We start from the raw sequence: 15,218 nt of genomic DNA, 5'->3' as shown, positions 1-15,218 counted from the left end.
AAAAAAAAAAAAAAAAAAAAAAAAAAAAAAAAAACAGATCCTAGCACCCATATAGCTAGCTCACAAAAGCTTAGTACAAACTGGCCCCCACAGGCATCTATGCACATGTACATTCATAAACATACACAATAAAACAAAATGACATTACAAAAATGTTTCTAGATGGAGTCATTAAACACCCTTTGCTAACCGCTGGTCATCTTAGAGGACTTGATGACCTAGCATATCTTACCTGTTTTCTCTTTCGTGCAGGTCATGAACGAAAAACTTCAGCACTGCATGGAACTTACAGACCTAATGCGGAATCACCTCAATGAGAAGCGAGCACTCCGCTTGGAGTGGATGATCGTCATCCTCATCACCATTGAGGTCAGCAGCAGCCCCGGGCTCTCCTCCCTAGTGCTTGCATCGGATGACTACACTAGTGTGCAAACGCATTAAGTGAGGTCCCGAATTTTAAAGACGGCATTGGCTCCTTTTCATTGTAAGTTTGCCATGTGGAGCCTAACACCTACTCGCCTACCTGCGCCTCAGCCCTGCAGTCTTGTGAGAAGGCAGGGCCACATCACTAACCGCAGCCTTCAGTCAATGGCTTCACTGCTGTGCTATTACTTATGTCAACCTGACACAGTGAAGAATCACCAGGGGTTTGTGGGCCGAGGAAAACCCCTTTTTCTTAGAACATGAAATTCAGTTCCACCACAAGAAGCAGTAACTCTCACTCTGTGTTTCCCTAAGGTGATGTTTGAGCTGGGGAGGGTCTTCTTCTGACCTTGTCATCATGACAGCACCGCTCTGGTGAGAGAGAAGCCAAGCTCTGAGCCAGCAAAGCCAGCGTTCACTACTGCTCACTCTTCCTCTACCCTCTAAGTCAGGGACTGCCAGTGCGCAGCGGACACACCTAGGATCTCAGCAAGCTGAAGCAGGAAGATCCAGAGTTCCAGAACAGCCCTGGACTGCACAGGGAAACCCACTCATCTCTGCACTGAAAAAGCAGAGGCAGACTGCCCAGTTTGAGGCCAACAATAACACAGCAGGACTGTCTCAAAATAAAACACACAAATGACATAATGATCCTTTCAGCTCTTAATTATGTTGCTACCTGAATAAAAGTTCAGAGTATGGTGTTTGGGTCAATATACTCAAAGTTCTAAAGGAAAAAGAGTGACTAGGCCAACTTTCGATACCATTCTTTTTTTTTTTTTTGGTTTTCAGAGTTTCTCTGTGTAGTCCTGGCTGTCCTGGAACTCACTTTGTAGACCAGGCTGGCCTTGAACTCAGAAATTCGCCTGCCTCTGCCTCCCAAGTGCTGGGATTAAAGGCGTGCGCCACTTGATACCATTCTTAAAACTCTGGAATCATGGCCCTGGCTTACAAGCCATACAAACACTTGTGTTACGAGATGTATGTTGTTTTGGCAGTAATACATTTTCTATCTGTAACATTGACAAAGTCGGTCTCCCTACACACACACTATATTATGTGCATGTCTCATGTATCACTCATATCACAAACACATAAAATTAAGGACATAATGACCTTCATGGTCTTATTTTTAGTCATAGCTCTGCCCCCCATCCCGACTCTGCCAAGATCCCACCGTTCATGTGTGTATGTGTGTGTGTGTGTGTGTGTGTGTGTGTACACTCATCCAGTACTACTTTGCATACACTACAATGGAGCATTCATGTTGTGCCTTGGCTGACTACACCGGAGAATACACATTCGGTGACATCTTGCTGATGTTGTACTTGCTAGTGCTGCCAAGGCGAGTGTGTGGCCTTTCTTTCCAGCTCTGTAGAGATGCTGGGGACCCCACTGCAATCCCTATAACCCAAGGGAACCCAAGTTTCCCAAGGTGTAGTAGTAGCATCATGAGCCAGCTGTCACAAGCCTGCCGTGAGTGTAAAAACAGCAGCATCTCTCAGCTACCCTACATGGGTCTGCTGCTAGGCTTCAAACGGGCTGAGGAAAAGGACAAATTGGTGAGTATAGCCTTTTTGAACAAGACCAGAAAATCTGTTAAGAGGTGCATTACCAAAAACGTTGACTTCAAATTCCAGTAAATGACAGGTGCTATTTAAACAGAAATGGTAACAATTTTAGTAAGGCAGAAAAACTATGGTACCGGAAGGTCTGACAACTTTTTTTTTTTTTTTTTTCTGAGACAGGGTTTCTCTGTGTAGCCCTGGCTGTCCTGGAACTCACTCTGTAGACCAGGCTCAGAAATCCACCTGCCTCTGCCTCCTGAGTGCTGGGATTAAAGGTGTGCACCACCACTGCCCAGCAAAAGTTAACATTTTTAAATGTTGCAAAAAAAAAAAAAAAAGCAGATTTTCATAAACATTTATTTGGATAAAGTTTTATGGGGAAAAATACAAAAGCAGTAGCAAAAGAAATAAATAATGCAGAATGAGAATGGTTCTGTATTTCAACGAACCATGATAGACAAAGTTTTAAGGTATTGCATCCCACTTTACAGCTTAAAGGTGGCACTATAAAAGCAGTAATGATAGACTTTCAGTGTGATAGCAAAAATCAGTATCTTTTCAACTAAGCATTTAAAATTTTTAGTTATACACAAGCAAAACAAATTTTTTAGCTAGTGTAACTGTCACAGTGCAACCCATCATGACATCTAACATATGCTCATAAAGAAAAACTACTTTAGCCTGGTTGGGGGGGGGGGGAGTGTGGCACACGCCTTTAATCGAAGCACTGGGGAGGTCGAGGCAGATGGGATCTCTGAATTTGAGGCCAGCCTGGTCTACAGAGTAAGTTCTAGAACACCCAAGGCAGAGAAACCCTGTCTTGAGAAACTGAAACGCAGGCAAGCAACTTTAGACTTAGTACCTCAAGAACAAAACCAAAAACTCAAGCCTTTCTGGGACTGGACTCTTATCACATTTGTATCACTGTGAGAAGTCAAGGGTTAACACCAAACAGAATCACATTTGCTGTGGTGTTTCCATCTACTGGGGCAGGTCAAGACCCCTCTCTGCACCCTGTGTTCTCATCTAGAAAGTGATGTATATGTACATATATGTATATATGTTTTTAAGATTATTTATGGGCTGGTGAGATGGCTCAGTGAGTAAGAGCACCAACTGCTCTTCCAAAGGTTCCGAGTTCAAATCCCAGCAACCACATGGTGCCTCACAACCACCTGTAATGAGATCTGATGCCCTCTTCTGGTCTGAACAGAAATCCGCCTGCCTCTGCCTCCAGAGTGCTAGGATTAAAGGCGTGTACCACCATGCCCGGCTAAATAAAATCTTTTAAAAACTTATTTATGAATATATTGTATGCCTACAGGCCAGAAGGGAGCGCCAGACCTGATTATAGATGGTTATAAGCTACCATGTGGCTGCTGGGAATTGAACTCAGGACCTCTGGAAGAGAGCAGCCAGTGCTCTTAACTTCTGAGCCATCTCTCCAGCCCTGAAGAGATTTGCTAATGATCTAGCTCATTGGGGATGTAGTTCAGTGATTGTGTGCGTTCTAGCATACGTAAATCCCTAAGTCAGTAATTTTGGCCAGGTAAGACCAGCATATTTGAACATTGATGGCCACCTACCTGGGATCTTGCTTCAAAAAAACGCTGCTGGGAGGTCAGTGGTTAGTATAATATTAAGCTATGATCAAGTTAACTATGAATATAATCCAAGGACCGAAGTCTGTGATTCTGGGGCCAGAAAGATGGCTCAATTCCAGTTCCAAGAGACGCTACACCACTAGCCTCTACAGGAACCAGGCAGGCATGCAGGGTATATACATACATGTAGTCAAAATGCTTAATACACATACAATACTTTTTTAAAAGCATTCTAATTCCAAGGTTAAAAAGAAACCAAATTTTCAAGATCTCCTCCCACTTTTCCTCAACGTGGTGCCAGAGATTGCAGGTTGTTTTCAAGCTCATTACCATCACCATGTGCAGTGCTGGCTATCAGAACCCGGAACTTCATACATGCTAAGCAGGTACTCCTGCCAGCTGAGCTTCATCTCTAAACCCACAGGACAGCCATGTTGAGATCAGAGCTAGAGACCAGCAGCCCCGTTGAAACTTTTAAAGCAGTGCTCTAACACTGAGTCTTTTAATCCGATTGGTGATGCTTAACTGATGGTTCTGTTCTTGTGCAATTATCAAAAAACACTCAAATATAAAACAGACTACCTCTTCAGAGTAAGCTCAAAAAAAAGTTTTTAGGGCATCTCTACATGAGGCCCCCATCAATCTTATGCACGGGAGTTAATTACAGTGCTTTCTTGGTGTACTTTGTATGGGGGGGGGGGGGAGGACGAGATCAGGACAGGGTTTCTCTTCTGTAGCCCTGGCTGTCCTAGAACACATTCTGTAGACCAGGCTGCCCTCTGCCTCTCAAGTGCAGGGATTAAAGGCATGTGCCACCACCCCCTGGCTACAAATCTGTATATATTACTCTCAACTCCAAGAAGTCATGGGAAAGCCGAGACAGGTGCCCCACTGCCTCGCAAAGCTTACAGACAATGAAGAGGAAACCACTAAGCAATGAGCTTTAGGGGACAGGGACTAAGCTGACTAAACAGATATCACCATTTGAATTTTAAAACTACAAACACATAGCTTTTAAATTTCTAACTTTGCTCCCATACAAAACTAGAATCTGCTTATAACAGTGACCATCTTTAAATATTGCTATTGAAGAGAGTAGGCTGAGGGGATGCTGGCTGGTATCAGCTGAAGTCTTACAGAGGGCAGCAAACTAAGAAGAGCAATGTGCTTCCATTCAAATCTAAACCATCCCTAGCTCAGGACTGATCTTCATATAAAGGCACGAGGACTGAGTTCTGATCACTCAGTTTTCCTTCTGGGCACCACATGGCAATTATGTCCTCTAATTTTGTGATCCTCTCTCCTCAGTGTGTCCCTGGGTTTTCCCAGGATGCAGCAGCTCTCTTGCCTCAGAAATGTGAAAATCCTGCAAGAACAAGCCCACCAATCTTCAGACCCCTCCTCTTAGCCCCTGCCTCAATGGCTACAGGCACACCAGCCTCTCCTGGGGCTGGTCTTGTGTGCTGTGAATCCAAATGCTGAGTTGTGGCCAAGTTCAGGTTGCAGACATGGGTGCTGCATTGGCCAATGTGCTGTCAAGAATGCTCTCCCATAATCTCTGCCTGGATAATAAAAGGCTAGAAGCTGTGACTGGGCAGGAGAGGAAGGCAGGACTTGAGATGGAGCAGGGGACCTCAGTAGGAATCACTAGGGGAAAAGGCAGGGAAGATGACGACCATGAGGCAGGATGGACGATCAAGAGCAAACTCAGCAAGACTCAGTTGGCAATGTCCACAGGGCCTATGGCTGGGCTGTGTTATAAATACCTTAGGAGCCTGCCCATTTAGGCTTATAGCTTGTTAGTAAAAATACCAGGTTTCTGTCTTTTTTATTGAGGAACTCTATGGGCTGGATGGAGAGGGGAGAAACCTCCCCATAAAATTACTTCTATACTCTTCTACCAAACAACAGCTACTGTCACAAACAAAATTATCATCAGAGGATGTACAGATGTGTCTCATTTACTGTGGGACTCACACACACACCCTCCAAAAAACCCACAGGTGGAAAATATAAATGAAATGGACTTACCTTACCTTACTGCCAACAGGAACAGAATGCCAGTTACCAGATGGGATCACCAACAGGGAGCTGTAGCTCACTCAGGAGATTCCTGCTAGAGCACACCTGCACCCTCAAACCAAAACACTGGTGGGACTAAGGAAACACCAGCGCAGTGTTTGCCTACTAACGCAAAGCTCTGCCTTCACTCTCAGTACCACATCAAACAGCCCTGGCGGCAACACCTAGAATGTCAGCACTTAGAAGGATGGAGCAGGAGCAGCACAGCTCAGGTCATTCCTGCCTACATAGGTGAGCTCTAGACCAGCTGGAGCTACAGGAGGCTTAGAAAAAAAAATAATCAATTGGTTGAAAATGTGTAGCAATCTTACAATCTTGTGATTTTCATTTACAAATTCTAGTCACAGCCAGGGCTTAGTGTAACGCATTTTTTTTTAGTGGAACACATCTTTTAATCCCTGTGCTCTGGAGGGATTAAACTCAGTGGATCTCTGAATTTGAGGCCAGACTGGTCTACATAGTGAGTTCCAGAACAGCAAGGGATACCAGTGAGACCCTGTCTCAAAAATAAAATAAAAACAAATGTACTATTTAATAACTACATTAGTACTTCAGCAGGGCACTGGAGCTGTGATCCAAGCACTTGGCAAGTCAAGGTAGGAGAGTTCAACAGTATCCTAGACTACAAAGTAAATTTCGGGACAACCTGGGCTACTAGACCCTGCCTCAACAGGGTGGGGAGGGCATGCAGGGGACTGAGAGATGGCTCAGCAGCTAAGAGAACTCTTACCTCAGGTAAGGACTTCAGGTCAGTTTGCAGCACCCACAAGTCAACTCACAACCATCTGTAACTCCTGTACCAGAGCATTCCGAGGCTGACCTGGAGCACCAGGCACACATGTGGTACACGTGCACACATGTAGGTAATTCCCTCATAAAATTGATACCCTTAAAAATCGATAGGGCCAGAAGTTGAAAGCACTTGTTGCTCTTGCAGAGGACCCAAGTTCAGGTGCAAACACCCAATGCTTTTCTGCCCAAAGGGCACCAGACACACCCATCATGCACATGCATACACACAGGTAAGATATTCATACACATAAATAATAAACCTTATATATTTTTAATCTAAAAATTTCACTTCTTAAACCACTTGTGGTCTAGAGTGTAGCTTAGTGATACAGCACTTTTCCACAAGGCCCAGGGCTCAATCTCCAGCACAGGAAGAAAATAAAACCAATCTTGAACTACTGAACATGTGCCAGGCAAAGGCTTTATGAACCTGAAATCCTCTAACACTTGGAAAGTACAACAGGGTGACCAGAAGTCAATGAGGCAGGAGAAGATCAGGGTAAGAGCACTTGCTGCTTTGAGGACCAGACTCAGTTCCCAGCACCCACACAGCAGCTCACAACAATCTTGAACTCCAGTTCCAGAGGATAGGACACCCTCATCTGGCCTCTGGGCACCAAGTACATAAAGAGTGTACAGAAATACTTGTAAGAGAATACTGATATAGCCGGGCATGGTGGCGCATGCCTTTAGTCCCAGCACTCAGGAGGATTTCTGAATTCGAGTCCAGCCTGGTCTACAGAGTGAGTTCTAGGACAGCCAGGGCTACACAGAGAAACCCTGTCTCAAAAAAAAAAAAAAAAGAGAGAGAGAGAGGGAGAATACTGATACACACGGGCTAAAAAATGTCTTTGTTTTAAACATAAAGACTAGACTAGGGTATATAGTAAGTTTGAGACTAGCCTAAGGTATATGGGACAACCTACAAAATTTTGTTCTAATTTGGATATATCACTCATCCTATTTAGCTGGATTAGTGTCTCTCTCTCTCTCTCATGTACACACACACACACGGAGTTGAAATTAACAAGACTGCACATGGAAAGAAAAATCAACTTTATTGTATATACAATATGAAGTTGTTTATATAGAAAGTCACTTATTTCAGAAGTTTATTAATGAACACTATCATTTATTGAGGTACTGTGCTAGATAATCACCCCCCAAATTGTACTGACTTACTTCACACAATCTTGATAAATTTATCCCTGTTGGAAATAAAAAAAAAATGAAGTTTAAGAGATTAAACAATGTATAAAATATAGCACAATTCCAGACCAGATGCAAATGCAAAGCCTTTTCCTTCTTGTTTCCTGTGCCTGGTGCCTGTGCATCACAGCAAACATTCAGGAGTTAGAGAACAACTTTGTAGGGTCAGTTATTTCCTTCCACCTTTCCATGGGCTTTACTGTGGCAAACAGACACCATGACCAAGGCAATTCTTCGAAGGACAACATTTAATTGGGGCTGGCTTACAGGTTCAGAGGTTCAGTCCATTATCATCAAAACAGGAGCCTGGCAGCATCCAGGTAGGCATGGTGCAGCTGAGAGTTCTTCATCTTCATGTGAATGAAGGCTGCTAGCATAATACTGGCTTCCAGGCAGCTAGGGTGAAGGTCTGGCAGCTAGGGTGAAGGTCTTAAAGCCCATGCCCAGTGACACACCTACTCCAGTAAGGCCATACCTCCTAATAGTGCCACTCCCTGGGCCAAGCATAGACAAACCATCTCACATGGCTCCAGGAATTGAACTCAGTTTACCAGGCTTGCTAAAAGCAAGCTCTTTTACATGATGAGCCATCTGAGCAGCACTTCACCTTGTTTCCTGAAATGGTCACTTTATCTGGGCTCCAGCGGCTGGCCAGCCAAACACTAGCAGTGAGGCATACAACTTTTAGGTGGGTGTTGCAGAGCTACAAGTCCTCAAGCTCGCAAAGCAAACGCTGAGTCATCTCCCCAGCCCACAAAGCCTTAACTACAATATAAAATACTGACTCCACTGTTCATAAATACCAACCACTACCACTCCCAGAACGGCCCACACCAAAACATAGGTGAGTCAAACATGACTTCACAGCAGCTCCATTCAAGGGGGATTCTGCTGTGGTAGAAATGCTCTGTGGTATCCGTCCTGCCATTTGTACCTGTGTGATTTGGCTACTGGAGTGGACCACACAGATCTAAGAGAAATCACAGAAATAGACATTCCAGGACCAAGTAGCTTATGATGGCAACTTACCAATAAAAGTAACAACTCAATGTAGGTGTCACCCAACTAAAATTCCATTTGCACACCTCCTCTTCAGGAGTCTGTTTCCATACCAGCTTTATCTAGTGTACCACAGCACATCTGTAGACTAGAAACTATGCACTACATTCTCACTGTCTCTCCCCAGTGCATCTTTAAGAGCAAGCCTAAGCCGGGCGTGGTGGCGCATGCCTTTAATCCCAGCTCTGGGAAGGCTGAGGCAGGCAGATTTCTGAGTTCGAGGCCAGTCTGGTCTACAAAGTGAGTTCCAGGACAGCCAGAGCTATACAGAGAAACCCTGTCTTGGAACAAACAAACAAACAAACAAAAGAGCAAGGCTAAACACATGCATACACAAATGTGTGCACACATTAACACGCAAGCAAGCACACACACAACCTATAACCTATACCTAGATTCACTTTCCCATTCAGCTCTAGTGAGAAAAATCTTAGGTGTCCCAGCCTTAACTCTTCAACTACAAGCTGTTAAGCCTTTCAAGTACCAGCAGTTTACAAAAGCTCACTCAAGCTTACAGAGGTTAAGGGTTACAAAATACAAAACAGAGTAACCTACATTTAGGGGTAGAGTCTTATTTTCATTGATAGGTGGAGTGATTGTCTAGCAGGGGAGGACACCCTGGATTAGATCTCCAGCACCCTATAAACTGGGGGTAGTGGCAATGTACACCTGTAATCCAAGCACTTGGGAGGTGGAAGCAGGATCCTGAAGCTTCAAAGTTCAAGGTCATCTTTGGCAACAGAGTTTCAAAGCCCGTTCAGTGGGAGGGAGGGCGGCAAAAGGGTTAAGAGGGAACAGGTATCACAAAGTTTACAAAGTGTGGCAGACGGTGAGAGCGATCCCAACACTCCCAGGCAAGGACAGGCCCATACATGAAGTCCCAGGCAAAACCATCTCACAATTTTTTTTAAAAAAGGCACTGGGCATGGTGGCACATGCAAAAAACAAAGAGAAAACAAAAGAAGAAAAGAAGAACAAGGTTCCCAGTGGCAAAGAGCCTGTCATGTAATAATACAAAATAAGCCGGTGATACCAGCACACATCTTTAATCCCAGCACTTAGGAGGCAGAGGCAAGCGGATCTTTCTGAGTTCAAGTCCAGCCTGGTCTACACAGCAAACTCCAGAACAGTCAGGGTTGTTACACAGAGAAACCTGATCTCTAAAAACCAAAAGCAAACAAATACAAAATAATCTATGGTTTCTCATGTATTACTTAGAAAGGTCAAAGAGAACTGGGAAGAGAGACTAAGATTCACCTACATTACTAACAGCAGAGTCTCTATCTTTTCTTTATATCAGTAAGCAAAAAACCAGTCCTAGAAATAATTCTATAGTTAAAAGTTTACAATGGACATGGTGGTCTACTGCTATAATCCCAGGCACATGGGAGGCAGAGACTGTCGCAGATATGTAATGAGAATTTGTCAATGAATGAATGAATAAATAAAACATTTCTATGAAAATTTCACACCACTTAAAGCTGGGTGGTAACCTAAACCATGTACTGTTAGCTACCTGTAGGAGAAATCTAGCAAGACCCTATCTCAAAATAAAAGGTAAAAGAACTAGGATTTATCTCAGTAACACACACTAGCCTAGTACACACAGGGGCTATGTTCAATCCCCAGTACCAGTCATCTCAGTGTAAAAGGCAGGCCATAGCTTTTTTCACCCCCCATTCCTCTGGACTCTGACGGCACCTGCACTTACACATGTTCACATACAAACACACACTGTGGTGCTGTCCCCACAGGACATGTAGTGCAACAGTGCTCACACTGGTGGTGCTGTCTGAGAAAGTTCCGAATCCTTCTGGGTTAGAGTCTTACTAAATGAAACATGTGTTGGGGGCAAGCTTCGAGTTTCCCCCTCACCTCCAGCTTACTTTCTCTGCTTTCTGTGTGTGACTGAGATGTGATCTGTCAGCTTCCTGTTCTGGCATTCAGCTGCCTGATTCCCTGATATGCCTCCCCTGCTGCTGTAAACTCTACCTCTGGAGCCCTAAGCCAAAATAAATTTTCTTCCTTTAGTTCTGGTCATGATATCTTATCACAGCAACAGGAAAGTAACAGACATATATATACATATACATAATTAAAAATAAATCCTGGGCTGGTGAGATGGCTCAGTGGGTAAGAGCACCCGACTGCTCTTCCGAAGGTCCAGAGTTCAAATCCCAGCAACCACATGGTGGCTCACAACCATCCGCAACGAGATCTGGCGCCCTCTTCTGGAGTGTCTGAAGACAGCTACAGTGTACTTACATATAATAAATAAANAAATCTTAAAAAAAAAAAAAATCCACAGAGCAGAGATGATTCAGTGATGCAAATTCCAAGGAATCCAATGCCCTCTTGTGGACTACAGAGGCAACAGATGCCCAAGCACATAAGTATGCAGAAGTCCTTTAAACATATTTAAATTATATGTGTACATACATATACATATGTATTTATATTCTACAGACACACAGATACACACACTCACTCAAAGCTGAACATCAGAAGCCTGCAGACTTGTAGACTAGGTAAGTGATCTTCACTGTACCTTGTTTAGTAACGATTAAAAAACAATTGCCAGCCAACTCTCTCATCACAATCAGATTATTCATGATAAAGGTCAGAACAGTTTACTTTTCAAAGACTGAATCAGACCTTAGGGGAAGTAATTAGCTTCTTTGAGTTTCCTTTTACAGTTAAGGTTGAGCCCTTAAAGGAAAAGAAAAACTGACTTAATCAACTAATTAATTACTCACTGAATGACTTCAGCTAGGTATCTGATCCCATCCTAATCCATCTAGGAACTGGAGTAACCTAGAACTGAGCCAGCTATTAAACTACTCCATGGAGAGACTTATTTCCCGCCTACTGTCAGGCCAGGCTTGTGCTCTGCACTGCCACTAGACGGCACTGACAGACTCTACCAGTGTATGGCTGTTTCTTCACTGGGGCTTAAAAGTCTAGTTCTTGGGGAACACCAACCACACCAGGACATTTAGCAATCCAAGAAGAACTGGGGCCTGCCAACCAACTAGCTAGACACAGCGAAGCACCATGGAAGCAGATTCAGCAGCCACAATAACCTGACTGAAAGACCCTGTCACAGAGCCTCTCTCTCAGCTCACTACTCCGATACCTGACCACAAAAACTGTGTGAAAAACATATGCCTTACTATTATCTTAATTATGTTGGCCTGGTTTACAGCAGCAAAAATGAATGTTTCCTCAGACTGGGATCCCTATTTCATTTGGGGTCATGAAGTAAATGCAAGACAGTTCCATCAATTTTACAGATAACATGCATCTTTCATTCTGGCACCAGGGAAGAAAAGCCAAAGGACCCAACAATCCAGAGAACATGGCAAGTTCCAGGCCCACCTGGGCTATATGAGACCCTTCTCAAAAAATAATAAAAAGGGCTGGAAAGACAGCTCAGGTTAGGAGTACAGACTCCTCTTGCAAAGAACAACTCAGTTCCCAGCACCCACAGCAAGTAGCTAACTACTATTCCCTAACTTAAGCTCCAGAGATTTGACACCTCGGACTTCAGTGAGCGCACAATAAACAAACACAGAGAATTTAAGATGTGGCTCAGCAGGGCAGAGTCGCCTGTGCAAGCCTAATGACCTGAGTTTGATCCTCACAACCCTACAGAACCCTAAATGTGGATGGACCCAAAGCATTCCTCTGCTTCCCAAACATGGGCTGCAGCATACCCCCATGCACGCCGCACAGTATTTTCATTCCTTAGCATTACAGTGAGTTCTCACAGACTTGCATGCCCTTAACTACTGCAGCTCTCTGAAGCATAGGCAATTCATCTCGAAGGACAGTGATGTAAGCAACAACCAACCCCTAACTGGTAGTTCCTAACACTTCTATGATACAGCCAATGAAATAAGTATAGCAGTCTTAAAACTACTTGGTTTTGTGTCTGCTCTGTTTGTGGGGTTTATTGTTTTTTGTTTTAAGACTGGATCTTGTTCTGTAACCCTGGCTGGCCTCAAACCCACAGCAATGCTGCTGCCTCAACCTGACAGCTGATTACAGGTATGTGCCATATTTGGCTAATGTATCTTTCCCAACATATGTTTATTATATAACAGAGGGCATGAGACAGGCATGCTAGCCTTTTGATCCCTGCACTCAGGAAGCAGAAGCAGATCTCTAAGTTCAAGGCCAGCTGGGTCTACACAGTGCATTCCAGGCCGTTCAGGACCATACAGAAAGACCCCATCTCAAAGCACTAACGGGCATGGCATGCCACATACACTCTGAAGTCCAACATGCAAAAGCATACCATTGTCCTAATTTAAGAGGTTACTCAACAGGACACCCTTCATAACATCTAATGGAAGGCAGCACTGGATTCTGGTCACCTTTATGGCCGAGCTCTTCCTGTTAACTTTTCTTACCAATGTCTAAAGGAAATCCTACCTCCAACCTTAGCACACACAATTCACCAAGTTTTCACCAAAACCATGGGTTTAAAGGGTAAGTACTGAACTACTAATTTTTTTGTCCACTGTCCCTGTCACACTGGAACTATTCTCTTCCAAACATGCAAATAAATGCCTGGTTTTATGGCAGTATTTCTGCACAACACAAACCAAATCTTTAATCTACAAGACTCCACAGAATACTCATAACTTTTTTTCCTGATAAATACACTCAGATTGTTAGTATTGTTTCAAATTAAACTAGCTTGAGCTCCCAATTTACTAGATGTATTTTCAAAATACCAAATCAGCAATAAACTGACAAGTTTCTATTCAACTTGGGGCAGGCGTGCCTCTTGTGTCAAGCAGACTTCCTAGAGAGGGAAGGAGTGCCCTTGGCATTGTCCTGGGCTGCACTAACTGGTCCTTCTCTGCAAGGGCTGCTCTTCCCCAGCCTTGCTATGTGAATGCTTCCACTTAGACACGCTAGGAGAAAACACACGGAGCCCACACAGTCCCCTTAAGCTACTAAGCCACAATGGGAACTAAAAACCAAAACACCCTGCATATTTGGTGCAAGTCAAGCAGGCTGGCTATGACTTGAGAACTAGCTAGCAGCAAAACAGCCCAGTTCCGATCTGAGCAGCAGCTCCTATGGAGACCAAGATGCTCTAGACAACATATTGCTCCAGCAGGTCCTGAGGGAACAGGGATGTGCTCTTAGCACAAGTCTTTAGAACCAGAGTAAGAGCTTACCACAAGGTTGTTCTGTGAAACTGTTACAAAGTGCTGACAAACTATTCTTTAAGACTCAAGAGAGATGGTATGTGGTACACCCTTATAATCCAATCCCAGCACCTCAAAGGAAATAGAATTGTGACAAGTTCCAAAGCAGCCTCAAAGACGTTCTTCCATCAAACCACCTCACAAAGAACTCCACAATCTCAACTTGAAAGAATGAAGGACCTAAAAACCTTAATCATGACTCTCTCTACACAACAAATCACATTCATTTTGGTCTCTTTCTAAAGGAAATAGCGTGCCAGTGTGAAGGACAGCACTGCTGTTTTACTGATAATGTCCTAGAACTCGCAGGTCACGGTCAGGACTCGTTCGTGGACTTGTGGACGCAGACATTTAAGCACTCTACAAGTCATTCATCTAGCCGATCAAAAGCTAGGAAAGTTCAAGGCAGGTATCCACTGGATCTGTTACTCACACTGGGCAACACTACAGTTACACAGATGTTTACATCCTCGAAGAAATTAGTCACCAGTAGGTGTACATACAACTGGATTGCTAAGCACATTCACTCAAGGTTTCTAGGACGCAGAGTCAGTGTACAGCTTTGTGCTAGGAGTCTGACTTTCAAAACCAAACGGGTTTGGCATCAAGGTCCTTACAGACTTCTGTGCTGGCAAGCCAAGTGTTAGCTGCCAGCACTTATTTACAAACAAGCGTAAAAATCTAAGCTATGTAAAGTAAACCACTAACTCAAGCATGCAAAAGGGATAAAACTGTACTACCTGAAACACAACTTCTAGCAAAACGGAAACATAAAAAGTCAACTTTAAACCCTTAAGAAGGTTCAATCAGGGCATTCCAATTCCCCCGCCATATTACCTGTTTCAGGATCTCCCTTTAACACACCCCACAGGATGGCAACTCTTGACTCTACTTCACCAGATCCTCAAGAGGCCAAAAGTCAACCAGAGTATCGTCCTGTCCAAATGCACACACAGCGCAAAGCACCACAAAGCTTAACAGCAGGGAAGTATCCCACTCAATCCTAACGGAAACATCTTAGCCTACAAGTCGCCTATGCAACGCAGCAAGCACCTCGATCTCGCAACACAAGACATGCAGCGACGGCTACTTCTGTATGACTTTCAGCCAGCACCGATGGCAACGCCATCGGTGATCAACAACCGCCCAACTCCGTATCTTTGGACGAAAAGCTAACCCGGAGCAGTCCGAGGACAAAGGCAGAGAGAGAGAGCCAAGAGATGCCAAGCATCTCTTGACAGGAGAACGGGCATGCG

At 44.0% G+C, this 15,218-nt stretch overlaps 1 protein-coding gene across 7 annotated transcripts in view; it reads left to right on the top strand.

Moving 5' to 3' along the window:
• Rmnd1 (required for meiotic nuclear division 1 homolog) overlaps positions 1-1,071 on the top strand; it is a 30,658-nt gene extending 29,587 nt beyond the window's left edge. For all 7 annotated transcript variants that reach the window (XM_029482477.1, XM_021173770.1, XM_029482475.1 and 4 more), the window contains 2 exons: positions 253-369; positions 739-1,071. In XM_029482477.1, coding sequence (XP_029338337.1) covers positions 253-369; positions 739-771 — 150 coding nt within the window. In that variant the 3' untranslated portion in view covers positions 772-1,071. The remainder of the gene's footprint in view (positions 1-252; positions 370-738) is intronic.
• The last annotated feature ends 14,147 nt before the right edge of the window (positions 1,072-15,218 follow it).

The sequence above is a fragment of the Mus caroli genome, chromosome 10, assembly GCF_900094665.2.
Source record: "Mus caroli chromosome 10, CAROLI_EIJ_v1.1, whole genome shotgun sequence".
NCBI lineage: Eukaryota > Metazoa > Chordata > Mammalia > Rodentia > Muridae > Mus > Mus caroli.
The sequence above is the reverse complement of the archived record's forward strand: the minus strand, read 5'-3'. Positions and strand labels throughout refer to the sequence as shown.